This window comes from Pelecanus crispus, chromosome 9, assembly GCF_030463565.1.
Source record: "Pelecanus crispus isolate bPelCri1 chromosome 9, bPelCri1.pri, whole genome shotgun sequence".
Lineage (NCBI taxonomy): Eukaryota > Metazoa > Chordata > Aves > Pelecaniformes > Pelecanidae > Pelecanus > Pelecanus crispus.
Genome location: NC_134651.1, coordinates 25017261 through 25032742, shown reverse-complemented (window position 1 = coordinate 25032742; position 15482 = coordinate 25017261). Strand labels below are relative to the sequence as shown.

Below are 15482 nucleotides of genomic sequence, written 5' to 3'. Positions count from 1 at the left end.
GTGGCAGTGGCCTCGTATCACCATTACATAGCATGCAATGGCTAATAGCCAGCTCAAGTCTATCCATTTGATGTTTGAGGTGGTGGACTTTAAAGTAAGGTCTTTAAATTACCTGAAATTATAAAATTGCCTGTCTGTTCTCCCTCTCCCCTCCCGTTGCCCACACACTCATATTTATATATACACATGCCTGTGCATGCAGCCCTGACTGAGATGTGTTCCTCTCTCCCAGGACCAGCTTCCTGCCCGGTGTTGAGTGTCCTGTTTGGATGCAGCATACACTATGGTTCGCATCAATGTGTTGAAAAAATTCACATGTGTTCTTGTGGTGATACTGGTAGCTCTGATGGTTTGCCTGTGGAGAGAGACGAGAAGAAGCTACTACGTTCCTTTCAAGACCGAGAGCAATGATTTGCAGGTTCACAGGACTTTGGAAAAATGGAACCCACTTAAATCACAGGGCCTTTTCCGTGAAGCAGCCAGTGAATTGGGTCAGATACCTAAAACTTGGTTTAGTAACCACAACAAAGTAAAAGGCAGCACCTCTGCAACAGCTGAAAAGTCCAAGAAAGCAGCAGACTTTGTGAAGGTATGGGATAAGGACAGTTCATCCAGAAATCTCATACCCAGGCTGCAGAAGGTCAGAAAAAACTACCTATCCATGAACAAGTACAATGTGACATACAACGGAAAGAGGAACACTGTTAAACTCAGCCCAGAGAAGCTGCTCTGCCAGCTACGGGACAGGGTGAACGTGACCATGATACAGGGATCGGATGGTCCTTTTGATACGTTTGAATGGCAGCAATACCTACCAGGGAAAAGCCTCAATGAAACAGTGGGCCACCTGGGTCGCTGTGCTGTTGTGTCCTCAGCAGGGTCTCTGAAATCATCTCATTTGGGACAAGAGATAGGTTGGTGTCTTCCTATTCACATAAATTCAAACAACTTTGTTTTATAACTGACGCTGAATAGAAGTAACCTACTGTCATGCTCTTACAGTAAGTCTCTGCTGTGGTCACAAAGGTGTTTAAAATAAGTTCAAATATTATCCTTAAACTTCTTCTAAAGTTAGTGAACATTGCAGCCTAGGAGAAGATGGGAGTATGATCAGACACTCTTGTCTTCCTGAGTGTAGACACCACACAGTGTAGGCTGCCTTATGATGCCCTAGATCACAGTGCCTGAGAGCCTTAGACTTTGGGCAGACCAAAACGGGCAAGCCCCAAGGGAATAGAAGGGGTTGGGTTGAGCTGAGAGGCCATGACTTATGTGCAGGTAGTTCTATTCCAGCTAGTTCTTCCAATTTTCATGATTGGGTTGGCATCACCAGAGGGTAGTACTAACGCTGGATACCAGGAAGAGGTCTTGGTTCCTCAAGCATTTGTTTCTTGAGAGGACTTGTGATAGGTTGAGTAATGCCAATGTGCTCATTCCACAGTCAATGGTCAGAACTTTTTCATTCAGAGAGAATTCTTCAGAGAAGAAGTAAAAGAAAACATGACAGGGCAAAAAACCCCATTGGACACAGCCCTGAGCAATCTGTTCTAGTTGACCCACTGTTGAGCAGAGGGGCTGGACACAGACAATCTTCAGAAGTCCCTTCCAACCTCAATGATGCTGGAATTCTTGCTCATGGCTTTCCAAAACTGGCACTGCTTCATTCTGAACCATAAGGCAGCTGAGTTTGAGTGGCCCAGAAGACCATGGAGAAACTTTACAGGGCTTTATTTTATCTCTTCAGACAAATTTTGGTGATGCTTTGGAAAGTCTTACCTGCCCATATTTATCTGAGGTTAATGCATTAATTAATAAATGGTGAAACATGGGTCTTGTACTGTGGATTATAAAAAAAGCATGTTTTGATACTAAAGCATTTTGTGTCTTAAGAAAGCAGCATGTGGGGGAAACCAACTCTCCAGTTATCAACTCATGATTTTGTGCCTGGCAGAAAATTCTCCTGTGCCTGCAGTTCCCTCGGCTTTCTTCATTAATTGTTGTTTGAGGCTCAGTTAAGATTCACATTTTGCTGAACTGCAGCTTCACTGCAGAAGTTATAAAGCCTGTGGGCATTCTCTCCAGTGGAAATTGTTTGCAGACTTCGGTGTGTCCATAAGTTGTCTGTCAGATCAGGTCCCTTTGGGCTGCACTAAGCTGGAAGTAGCCTTCATCCTCTGAAACAAGTAGATAGCCCTTTAATATTTAATTCATGAATGACCTGGGCAAAGCCTTCAGAATTGTAGTCCCCAGATGCTCATGGAAATGTCATGTTTTTCTTCTGGTAGTTGCTCAAAAGTTCACCCCCAAACTCATGAGTATTCCACAGGGCAGGTGGGCAGGCACTAGAGTGAAGCTGAACAGTCTGAAGTGTGCAAAAATGCTATGAAAGATGCGATGAAAAAGGTAGTGGTGGTGGTATTAACCAGGATAGCATTGCCTCCTGATAAAAATTACAGGTGGGAGTTGGTTGATGTAATTGTTTCTGTTTGTGGCCAGACAGGTCAAGACTTGGGAAGCAAATTCTGACTTTGAGTACCTTTCTTGGCTTATTTAGGTGCCTCTTGAAGTTCAATAGCTAAAGGTTTCCACAGAAGTTCCCTTCTGTTGAACGCTGTCCTCAGACACAGCTGGCTTGTGCCCAAGGGTGTCTTTGTTAGACTCCAGCATACTGATAAAACTGCTCACTCCACCGTAAGGAGACCCTGTCAAGAGTTGAGGGTGGTGTTTGTGGTGTGTTCTAATGCAGTCCCTGCAAGCGCTAGATTTGGTGTCAGAGCAGCCAAGAAGTGCAATGGGCTGTGTTCCTGCTGCGGCACTGCTGAGAGCATGTCAGACGTGGAAAGCCATTTCATTGTTCCTACGGCCAGCCTCTGAGCCTGTCCCTGAAACTGAAGCGTCAGTTTGTTCCAGATCACAAGGGATGGATGCTGGAAAGGTCACTGTGTAATGTGCCGATGCAAATGCCGTTAACCCCTGCTGGCGTGCCTGGCTTGTGTTCTTCACGCCCGGGTCTCAGACTTAAACCTTTCTGTTCAAGCGGTCATCTCTGCTTAGTGATTCTGCAGAGTTCTGGGCACTTGCAGCCTTGAGCTGGGCAGGGTGAATATCAAAGGATTCAGGAGTACTCAGTGTATTTATGTATGGGGTTTTTTCCCAGTTTTGACCTGATGTATTTCCATGTAGGAAAAGCTGTGGTTTTGTTAGAGGAAGGTGCCAAAAAGGTACTACATCTGACAGGCTTAAAATGAAGCATTTGCATAGATGAGCACAATGGATTGCTGAATTATTATTCCTCAAATGGCCAGGAAGTATTTGTTCTGTGTAATCACGTTAAGATATCAAATGAGCAATTCGTCAATGTAAGGGAGGCTGGCAGAGCAGAATGGGGAGAAGCTTGTAAACAAACAGCTCTTCTCTTAGTGAGCTCTTGGCATTCTTGGAGGTTATGAATTGCCAGTGAAAAGTCTGATATGGGAAATAACCAAGTGCGGCACCACCACCTGCAGACAGAGTGCTTCAGAGAGCCAGCTACTCTGCCTGTGCAGTCATTAAATGCAAATTTAGGGTGTAATAATACTTGGTGTCTGGCTGAAGTTATATGGGGAAATTATAACCCTGTACTGCATTGATGCAAAGTAGGATGTGGAGTTAAGGGTCTGTAGTGGTGACTACAGAGCTGCTTCTCACCATGGACTTTTTTTTTGGAAACATCACCTTTTTGGGTTTTATTTGTTGCTTTGGAAGGGCTCTAAACAAGATCCACTTGTCTATGAGAATAAAGTAGCTGAGAAACTAGTCTTTGCTGCCAGTGATTACTGATCCACCAGCATTGCTTGTGAGAACCACCCTGTTTTCAAGAACATGATCTCAAAATGACACGGTTCTGGACCACATGAGCCCTTCTGCCCTGGCTGGCGACTTGGCAATTCCCTGCGGACCCCAGCTGCAGCTGGTGTGAGCTGTGGTCGCATGGCCTCAGCACAAAGGCAGAGAAGCTGGTCCTGCTCTTGCAGCTGAATGCCTCTGATCACATAACAGGTTTCCTACCCAAATCTAGCCAGTAGGTATGGAGAAGGTGCCGGGGTGCTAGGGTGACGGGCACGTATGCCCTCTGTGCCACAGCAGAGTGGCCAGCTGTGCTGAGGCAGAGGAGGGTGCTGGAGGAATGCTGTGCTATCTTAAGAGATGATGCCAGCAGAGGAAAACGCAGCGAGTCCCAAGGCATGTAACAAGCTGTGTCTGTTAAACGCACAGCAGTGGTTTTATTTCTGTAATGTGGGAGGTACGCTGGCAGGCTGAAGCCAGTTTTGTTTTCCACTGTGGTTATTATACATGTTTCTCAGGCTGGTCAACCTCCAGGCTGCAAGAGAGGATGCTGGCTCACCATTATTTCCTAGTTCCTTAGTTTGCAGCTAGCCACATGGTAAAAGTGACAAGTGGTGTCCTTCAGGTGTCCATACTGGGACCTGTGCTATTTAAAATCTTCATCAATGACATAGACAGTGGGATTGAGTGCACCTTCAGCAGGTTTGCAGACGACACCAAGCTGAGTGGTGCAGTTGACACACCAGGAGGACGAGATGTCATCCAAAGGGACCTGGACAAGCTGGAGAGGTGGGCCTGTGTGAACCTCATGAGGTTCAACAAGGCCAAGTGCAAAGTCCTGCACCTGGGACGGGGCAACCCCCAGTATCAATACAGGTTGGGAGATGAAGGGATTGAGAGCAGCCCTGCAGAGAAGGACTTGGGGGTACTGGTAGATAAAAAGCTGGACATGAGCCAGCAATGTGCGCTTGCAGCACAGAAGGCTGAACCATATCCTGGGCTGCATCAAAAGAAGCATGGCCAGCAGGTTGAGGGAGGTGATTCTGCCCCTCTACTCTGCTCTGGTGAGACCTCACCTGGAGTACTGTGTCCAGCTCTGGAGTGCTCAGCACAGGAAAGACATGGGCCTGTTGGAGCAGGTCCAGAGGAGGGCCACCAAAATGATCCAAGGGCTGGAGCACCTCTCCTACGAGGACAGGCTGAGAGAGTTGGGGTTGTTCAGCCTAGAGAAGAGAAGGCTGCGAGGAGACCTTATTGCAGCCTTTCTGTACTTAAAGGGGGCCTATAGGAAGGATGGGGGCAAAAGGATGGGGGCAAAAAAAGAAATTTTTTACAATGTGGGTGGTGAAGCACTGGAACAGGTTGCCCAGAGACGTAGCGGAGGCTCCATCCCTGGCAACATTGAAGGTCAGGTTGGCTGGGGCTCTGAGCAACCTGATCTGGTTAAAGCTGTCCCTGCTCCCTGCAGGGGGGTTGGGCTAGATGACCTCTAAAGGCCCCTTCCAACCCAAAGCATTCTATGATTCTATGATCTCCTGGTAAAGCCTTTGGAAGGAAGAAGAGGGAGAGGGAGGGAGATGCCGTGCTCCTCCGTGCAAGGCAAATGCTAGGGCTGTGCTCTCAGCCAGCCAGTGGATTGTAGTTTTGAAAAGTGGATTTTTAAAAGTGTATGGGTCATGAAGTTAGACTAACAACTTCTTCTGCAGAACCTGGCTTGGTACTTCTAGTTGTTACACGGAAAGTCTCTAGGGGCTAGCCAGATCATATTAGACATACAAGTGGGTAACCTATTACACATCTCTTCTACCACTCAAAAACCAGTTGTTAGCTTCGTTTTCACTCTGTTTTGCTTTTAGACAGCCACGATGCCGTCTTGCGATTCAATGGGGCTCCTGTCAAGGGGTTTCAAGAAGATGTGGGGCAAAAGACAACAATTCGTCTTGTGAACTCCCAGGTAGGTCTGACAAATATATGTTGAACGGGCCAAGCGTGGCAGAGCTGCATACCTCCCCTGTGCCTGCCTGGGAGCTGAACGGCAGCCTGAAATAACAACATCCACAGGGCTTCTGGGTTCATCTGCTGCTGGGAGGACTTTAAAGTGAATTTGAGTAGCATAGGGCTTTCCATCCAATTTCTCCTGTCCCTAGCAGATAGCCGTAGGATGGGGACATGCTTCCCTGTAATGGGGGACAGTTGGCAAATCTGAGGTTACTGCAGTTAAATTAGGACATGCTAGCAAGCCTGCAGTAGCCTGCTTGTGATTTATGGCAAGCACAATGTAATTTGATTTTTTTGGCTCGGCTCAAAGCCTCTTTCTAAGTGCAGGAAGGCCAGCTACACACTTGCTCCTGTGCGTTGGGAGTGTGAGGCAGGAATGGCACTGCAGCTCAGCTAATGCTGCTCAGCAAACCAAGGTGTGTCAAGAGGTGAGTTGTGCCTGCTCCAGAGATGGGTGTGAAGAATGAAGGAAGTTTGTTTGTTTTTTAGTAAAAGAACAATGCTTCTTTTCTGCCCAGTGATGTTGCAGACATCTAGATAACATACTAACTGCCTAAAGACAATTGGCAAAGGACCCGCCTTTAAAGCTGTAGCCTGCATGCGGCCAGGAGAGGGTGTGGACTCTGGTGGGTGAGTCTGAGGGTCCTGGACCTCATTGCAGAGCATGGCACAAAGTACCTTCTAATGCAAGGCATCACTTAATGAGTTAAATTCTCCTTGACTCTGAGAGCTCTTTCTGGGTATGAGGCTGTCCCTCTGCTGATTGTCCTTGGACTTCAATAGACTTTGAAGCAGATCCGGTGGTTAGGAACCATGTCTAGCAATGCATTAGCAGGGTTAGTTAGCCACCCATTCAGGAGTGGTGAGACCCACAACAGAGACCGTCGCTGCTCTAGGAACATCTCAGTGTTTGCACCTTGCTTCCATATAACTGTTACACTTGATATTTGCCCATTTGCGGGGGGAGAAATTTTCAAGTGTAGGCATGCAGAGAGAAGAGGAAATCACAGTGGCATGTGCTGGTGAGAGAATGGAGGGGGACAGTAAAATACCGAATAGGCCAAGAGTCGTTGGATGAAAGACCAGGTGTGGCATTGCAGTGCAGAGTATGAGCACCTCCTCACCCAGGAGGATGCTGTAGGCACATGAAGACCGGGGGGGTGGGGTGGGGTGGGGTGGTGAGTAGGGGAGAGATGGGGGACTGAAGCATAGCTTTGGTACTCCAGAACTGAAAAGGCAGTTTCCTTTTCTCACCCCAAAGCTGAGATTCATAGACCTGGAGTTTTCTCATCTGCTCCTGTGTGAGGAGTCCATGGGTGCTGCCATGTAACAAGGTTTGAAGTTCCTCAAAGCAGCAGCAGGAGCTTGGCCATCCTCTTCAAAGGCAAGGCATGGAGCAAGCTTTTAACCAGTTTCCCTAGTTCATTTTGCATGTCTTTCGAAGCATGTTCTTGCTTCTTGTGCAAAAGCCTCTTTCTGCTCTTGGGTCTCATCTGCTCCCTTTGCTGCTGTGCTCTGTTCTGCTGCTTGCTCGATTTCCCTGCATTAAACCACCAGTCAGATGTGGGACAGTTTGTCCCTTCTGAACCAGTCTGGTTTTTAACAGACATACCTGGCTGCTGACATCCTTCTTTCTCTGCCCTGTTTGACCTCTCCATTTTTTTATCTTTCCCTTCTGTGTATATTTTTATGATGTCAGATAGGTGTTATCATTTAAGAAAACTTTCTCTGGAGGATATGCTCATTGCCAAACTTACTGTGATATGAAGTCATTTACCAGCAAAACCATGTATGTGACCTGTGTGATACCAGGGTTATCGACACAGGGAGGAGGGTAACAGCATGATTGCACAGCTGCAGTATAGCACTAGTAACTCTCCATGTGGTTGCTCTTATTTTGGACTAAGTATAGTTACAGCCATGTCATTATAGTGCTTCTGTTCTCCATGCATATCAGCTTGCAGCCGTGGGTGACACTTTTTTACCTGCCACCATCCCCTCTGAATGGAGACACCAGCTTAGAAAACTTCAATTACAGGGAGAGCAAAATTGCTGCAGTTTTTAAGGCTAAAGTTAACTCAAAATGCAGCGTTGATCTAGCTGCTGAACAGGGCAGAAGATGCCCTGCATGTGAATAGTGCAGGAGTTTCTAAATTGAACAGCTCTAATTGCAGTCCCTGTTATTTTCAGGGATAACTAGATTGGGAGCCTGGCTTGCTTCTGTGTTTTTATTTGCACATTCAATGGTTCCATGCTGTTCTAGTCATGGTGACATTGTTTTAACGTTCTTTTTTAGTGGGGTTACCTGATTTGCATTTTGTTTTCAGCTGCTTGCAGGCATCAGGTACTGGCTGGACAAGCTGTAGTTTGTTCTTGTTCTGAGTTTGGCTTTTCTTATGTTGTAAGGGGTCACTGGGAGCAGGGATGGGGTTGTGGCTTGGCTGCTGTTATTTTGGCTCTTAATATTGATCAGTCCTTGGTCTATTCCCAAAATGAAGGAAATGGGATCTCCTGAATCTAATCTGTCAGAACTAATCTGTGTTGAGTAGTATCCCTTTGGCATGTGTGGCCAGTGGCCCTAAGTTGCTTAATAACTATTTGAAGATATTATTCTATAATTTGCTGACCAGTCTCTAGCACATATCTAGGGGTGGATGGTTTTAACAGTAGACTGGGGTATCTTATACATTGGTGTGCATAGGGAAAGATTAATACGTTGATACTAGCGGGGGGGGGGGGGGGGGGTAGGGTAGGGGCAGAATTTGGGATCCTCAGATCTGAGGATAAGCTTGTAGGTCCACAAGCTTGGTAGTTGTTCTAAAGAAAGATATTCTTTAATGTTGTCTTGCTTATTTTCTTAGACCTTCACTGGTTCATCAGTATCACTTCCTTTAATGGCATGTTTTCCTGCAGTCTTATGCAAGACATTGATGTGCCCTGGGAAAGCACTCACATCTTGCAAAAATAAGGGGTGAAGAGTGTGTGTGGGGAGTGCCAATGTCGTTCTGTAGGACACAGCTCCTTTCTGCAGAGCTGACCGAGGACCAGAGTACCTCGTTCTTCCCAGCGCTTGTTTACAGTTCTCCTTGGCTGGCTTCTCACTATCGTGGAGAGCGCTCTCTGCCTTGGCTGCATTTGCTGTTATTGGCACTAATGAGTCTGCAGGGAGGAAGGGAAAGGAGATAGCTCACCAGTGGAAGGGAGTAAGATTGTGATGGGAAAGGGGAGCATGTTTAGATTACAAAGCGTTGACTGCGTTAGCCAGAGACAAGGAACTGGTTTTGATATGGTCAATAAACGTACCAGTAGGGTAGGGGCTCTGTTAGCAAGATACTTAGTAAACAATGAATTGGCTAAAGAACAATTAACTAGGAAATCAATAGATCAGTTAACTAATTATGATCAAAAAGCTGGGCAAGACAAATAAGTCATGTAGCAATTTACATTTATTTAACTACTTGGAAAGAATCAGTCGCTATTAAACAGAACAAGTAGGCACTAAAGTTATCTGGGGAGCCAGATTCCTCCAGCAAACAGGTTAAGTGACCGATAGGCAGCTAGTAGTGCCACGGACCAGCTCTTTGGTGTAGGGAAGCAAACAGCAAACACTTTGTGGCTGTGGGGGTGCTCCCAACCTGGTTTCTTATCCGTTTGCTTTTGTGCCTGTCACAGCTCTGTAGGGGTTTGTGTGCCTCTGCCAACTCACATGTCTTTGCTTGGCTGACCTTTGCTTTCTCTGATGCACAATCTCTCTTAAAATCTCCTTTTGCATGTTTCACATCCGAAAAGTTCCTGAAATATTTCTTGCCTTTAAATAGAAACAATGAATTGAAGATAAAGAGCCCGTATTCCTGGCCCTATTCCTGTCCCATTGCGGTGCTCTGTCCCACTCAAACCTGGCTAAGGGAATGGCTGGTGCCAGCTGCCGTGCTCTCTCCTTGCCTCTGCCTCTGGTGTCCAGGGACCGGAGGCAGAAGTTCACACCTGCAGTGTTGCACACTCCAGCTAACGAGTAGCCTAGATATTTTAGCTACTCTAAGGAAATTAAACCAGGCAGTACACGTGGTCAAGGCCAAAGCCTAATCCCTCAGAGTTAAGAACAGATGCGAGAAAACCCTTTTTGCTTTTGGAATAATTCACATCTGGGCTGGCCAGAGCGTCCTTGTGCTCTGGATATGGAGACAGCCAGGAAGGCAGCCTGCTGCGGGGGGCAGCTGGGATACTCAAGGATAAGTTGGCTAGCTCTTAATAAGATCCATGGAGAAAGTCAGGACAAATGGGAGCTGAGTTTTATGATGGTGCTTTTCTTCAGCAGATGTTTTCAAGCTGTGCCCGCATGGGTTATGCCTTTGGGTGAGGAGGACAGGAGATCAGTCCCTTGTCTTGTTTGATTCTGACTTTTTGCTTTTTGCCACAGACTGGGTTGCCTGGGTTGCCCTCGGCGTCACGAGCTGTGACGGTTACGTCCAGACTGTAGAGGGCAACTTTTCCATTTGAACCACCTGGTTTTGTTCATTTGGGAAGGCCTCTGGTGGAGCAGTCTCTCTCCACTGATACTGTCTCTAGCCCATGTGCTTTGCTGTTGTGGTGCTTTCCTTCTCATTGCTGCTCTCACAAGATTCAAACCTCCCTTGCCCAAGTTGCGTCACCCTGCTCTAGAGAGGCAAGGTGGGGCTCAGTGCAAGGGTCAGCTGGGGTGCCATGGTCTCTTGTCTCTTGCACTGGTGCTCTCACAGCAAGTTGGCTGTGAGTTCTCACAGCAAGTTGGCTGCCTGAGTTTGTGCTGCTCAGGAGAAACCACCCACGTGCAGGTTTTTTTTGGTTCAAATGAAGGTTCTTGATAAAGCCAACAGTGTGTTTGCGTTAGGCTCTTCCTGGACTGTCCCGGTGACTGGTGGCAGGAACTGATGTTCCCACCTGCTTCTGGTAGTTGTAGCAGTGGTATCCAGCATACAGGCTGGGTCACTCTGCGGGTCCTGTCCTTATTTTAGTTTTGAAGATGGATAGAGAAAACCTTGTAAAGTATAATGGCAGTTTTTCTTGTGACTCTCCACTAAATCCTGTACTGCTAGATAGGACTGGAGTGGGCATTGGAAAGGCATCGCTGGGGATTGTCTCCTTGCATGCATGCGGTGGGGCATGCTCAATAACCGGCAGTGGGGTGGCTGTGGCTGTATTCAGGTATGTGTTATTGCTTGGCTGCCTGCTAATTCTGACAGCATACTGTATATCATTGTATTTGTTGTTGTTATTCAAGCTTGTAACTGTTGAGGAGCAGCAGTTCCTGAGGGAAACACTATATAACACTGGAATCTTAATTGTCTGGGACCCAGCACCATATCATGCAGAAATTCATGAGGTAAGACTGCTTTTATTGTAGATAAAATCAGATTAATATACTTCGAAGTGCATCTGTTGACCTGCTTCCTCTTAATGTGGGCAATCACTCATTTTCAGGCCATTCCCGTTTACCTCTTCGTTATCATGGATATATATCTGTATGTACTTCTGAGAGTACCCCATGCATGGGTGCTCCTAGGGAAACACTTGCCTGTTCCTGATCCCTGTGAAGGGCCTCAGGCCAAGTGTAATAGGTCACCACCTTTACTTTCCCATGGGCTGGTGCTGCAGGGAGGAGGTCACTGCTGGCTGCAGCAGTAGTCATCTTGTCAGAGGATGATCTCCTCTTTCTGACAGTTGCTGTAAGATTTGCTGATGGTTGATTTCAAGCACCAGTCAGACATGACATATACTTGATGCATTATGAATGGATTGGGAAACCCTCTGAAGATCTTGGCAAATGTGTCCTCTTGGTGTCAGCTAGACTTTCACTTGTGGGTGTTGCAATCCCTCTAGCATTCACTTTTCATTTTGAGTACAAAAGGGCATTATTTGATAAGTGATGAGCTTTGGAGGCTCAGGGTGAAAGCAGGTAGGAGTGAATAGTCCATTCTTTTATTTTAAGCTTTATCTGTAACTGAGAGGTCTTTGAGTTCCTTTCTCTGGACTGCATTTCCTATTTTCTCACTGATGTTTATTCTTATGTCTAGTCCCACACCTCCAGGAGACGTGAGGGTGTATGTGCACCATGTTTAAGAGTCAGTAAAACCAGGATGGGGTATTTTTAGCAGGGGAAAAATATCTCAAAATTACTTTAAGAAAACATAAACCCTTTCTAAGCATTTTTACTGAAAGGAGAAGTTTTAGGATGCAAATGAGCTCAGCCTGTTTTAGGAGGCTGTGCTGAGGACACTTGCCTGCATAATAGGATGCTTTGTACCTCCAGCAGGCGGAGGGGTCAGGGTCTGTAACATTTAAGGCAGACTTCTCAACATCAGCTGCTATTGGCGGGTGCAGAATGAAATTATACAAGATGGCTGATCTCATGTAATGGTCCTTCACTGCCAAAGAGGGGAGATTTGGGTTTTTTCCTGTTCTGTTCACTGAGTCAAGTCACCACAGTGACCCAAAGGGCAGATGAGGTGGTGGTGGACAGAGGGTGAGTGTGTGTAGGTATAGCAGGACCTTTTCCCCCTCTCAGCAGCAGGTTCACTCCTCCTCGTTTCCCATTGGTTATGGGAAAGAGTAGGCTAGAAATAAAAAGGATCTGACTTCTTGCTTCTGTTTTCTAGTGGTACAGAAAACCAGACTACAACTTTTTTCAAAGCTATAAGGCATATCGTAGTACGCATCCAGAGCAGCCCTTCTATATCCTGAATCCAAAAATGCAGTGGCAACTCTGGGATATTCTGCAGGAGAATTCCCTGGAGCATATTCAGCCTAATCCACCTTCGTCAGGAATGCTTGGTAAGATAATTGCCCTCTAAACTTCTCATTTGGTTTGCAGGAACTCTCCAGGGTGCCTTTTTTCCAAGACAACTACAGATTTCTGGTGCTTATCAGAGTTGCTTTTACAGTGTTTGTCTTATGCCAAAATTTAAGCTTCCTGTCTTTAAAGCAGCAGCTCAGTTTTGTTAAAGTAAGCAGTTTGCAGCACCCTTCTGAATCAGCAGTTAGAAACATGGCCTGGTTCTACGTGGAAACAGGAGAGCAGATTGTAACATTGAGATGTTCTCTAGGATTTCTAGCTTCTAGTGCCAGAGCGGTTCCCATGGGGTGCGAGAGGAAGGATACGGCTCCTATGGGCTCAGATCTTCTCAGGCAAATAAATCTGGTTACTGCAGATGAAATTTAAGTGCTTGCCTGTTTATGCTTTCCATATATAAATATGGATATATATATATCATGGAAAATATATATATATAGTTAAAGACTTACTGGCTCCAAGGACAGGCGCTTTCATATCCCCTGCATTCACAAGAGGCAGGTGGGGAAAAGGTGGAGGTCTCACTGCTGCTTACCCAAGCAGGTTTGAGATGGGCTGTTTGGATCAGCTAATTGTAGTGCACAGTTGGCAGATGCCCAAGTTTCCACAAAGGTCGCGGAGGATGGTAGCGCTCTTAAAAATTGGCCTTTTGGCATGGCTGTCGCTGTAAACAATCTGCTGTAATCAAGTCAATCATACGCTTTGCAAGAGAGGGCTTCAGAAAACAGCCCTGTCTGGCCAGACTTGTTTTCTCCCCCTCTCATCTCAACATCCAAAAAGGAAACCCTTCCCCTTGGAGCTGGTCAGTTCCTTGCTGACCACCTGTCTTGCTGGAATGTTCAATTGGTTCTCTGGTTTGACATGGGGGTGTCTGCTTTCTTTCCCTCCCTAGGCATTGTGATGATGATGGCTCTCTGTGACGAAGTGCACGTGTACGAATTTCTCCCTTCCAAACGGCAGACGGACATTTGCCACTATTACCAGAAGTTTCAGGACCGTGCCTGTACCATGGGAGCTTACCACCCCCTCCTGTTTGAGAAAAACTTGGTGAAGCATATAAACCAGGGCACAGATGAGGACATCTATACTCATGGGAAAGTTACTTTGCCTGGCTTCCGAAATGTGCATTGCTAGCAGATGAGTTTTTAGTGTGTCTAGGAATTTTTCTTGACTGTCAAAGCACTTTTTAAATCAGGGTTGTCAGAGTTGTTAGGTCTAAGCACTGGTATGTTTTGACAGATCTTCCATGTTACAACACGTGCTCTTAGGACTTTGTTGCCTAAATTCTCCCAGCTGTAAGGCGGTGTTAACACATTGCGGTACATCCACGTAGTATCTGCATGAGCCACTGCAATAAGTTTACTCCTAGTGGAGCCAGGCTCATGCGGCAGATAGGTATTTCTGTCTTCATCTCAACCGATGGTGGTATATGGGAGATGCAGGAAAGGCTTTCTAAGCAGAGGTTGCACAAGTCAGGATCAAATGCTGAATATAGTTTGGTTTGCTTCAAAGGGGTTATGACAACCGAAAACCCATTCCATTGAGAAACAAGAAAAATAATTTAAAACTTGTTCCCATAGTCCTAGGAGCTCTTTGGAACAGGCCTGATTTGTAGAAACAGTGTCAAAGCTGTGTATTGGTAAGCTAAACTCTTAGTGCAAAATACTTGATTTTATAAGCAGTTTGTAAAATAATCATGGCAACTTCCTTTCAAATTGTAAGACTTCTGAAATCATTCAGGTGGTATTTTTGGCAAAGGAAGAGGGAGGCAATTCACAATTCAGTGATTCTTGCAAGACTTTTTAATCTTGTTACTTTTTTTTTAATCACTTAAAATAAATTTTAGTGAACATTTACTTCTCCAGTACGGTGCTGTGCTTGGTACAGAAGAAAACATATTTCAAAAATGTTTTGGGGAAGATGCTCCAAGGCACAAATGGGAGAACTCACTGGAAGTCGGTACCTCTTTCCAGCTCTCTGCTGGTCTACCTTTGCAATTATTGGCAAATTACTTGCTGGCTTATCTCTGGTAAAAGAAATGCCATGTAGCTGCTGGCCGGATGAATTTCAGTTCTCTGCAAGCTAACCGAGGTGATCTCTCAGTTGTTGTGTGCTTTCTGAATAGGTGGGGAGCAGATGCATTGCCACTGTGCTTCATGAGCGGTGGGGAGGGAGAGTGTGCTCTGCTTTTCATGCTGAAACAGAGGCAGAATTGAGGAGGGCAGCTTTTCCCTGCTCAAGGGGACTTTCCCATAGCGGCATGGTGGAAGTAGTAGCTCTGCAATCTGTACATCAGTGAGAACACCTTCCCTGTCCTCTTCCATACTGATGTGTTTCATGATGTGTGTAAAGAAAGCTTTTTATTCTCCTGTTTTGAATAAATCCTGTGAAGTCATTGGCCTGTTCTTGCCTTGGTGAAACCAGTATAAATGTTATTGCTCCACGGCCCTGGGGACTTGTACCAGCCTTTCACCAGCACAGGCAGAGCTGCGAGGGGAGCTGCTCACCTGCTCCTTTCAGTAAGCCCACAGATCTTGCTCCATCCTAGTGAGAGGGCTGCTGTGGAGCTGCTCCTCCAGCTCTGAGGCTGGCTTCCTGCACGACCATCTGTTAGGATGGATTGGATCTGTCAGTGTTTACAAATTTTATGTCATGTCATATATATACATGTAAAAATATTCAGGTCCTTACACTGCTGCTTGAGGACACTAGGACAAGAATGCGATGAAGCCCATGAGCAGTTGTGTCTTGTTAAGCATTCATTTTCACTGTTGGGAAGGAGAGAGCTTACGGAGGAAAAGTCAGCAGAGGTTGTTCGGGAGAGCCATAGCAA

At 46.1% G+C, this 15482-nt stretch overlaps 1 protein-coding gene across 1 annotated transcript; it reads left to right on the top strand.

Annotated features, from left to right (window-relative positions):
* Positions 1-283: 283 nt before the first annotated feature.
* Positions 284-14361, top strand: ST6GAL1 (ST6 beta-galactoside alpha-2,6-sialyltransferase 1). The gene is made up of 5 exons (XM_009484605.2): positions 284-914; positions 5682-5779; positions 11081-11182; positions 12456-12630; positions 13542-14361. Exons 1-5 carry the CDS (start codon positions 284-286, stop codon positions 13781-13783), a joined length of 1248 nt encoding a protein of 415 aa, XP_009482880.1. The 3' UTR covers positions 13784-14361.
* Positions 14362-15482: the final 1121 nt, after the last annotated feature.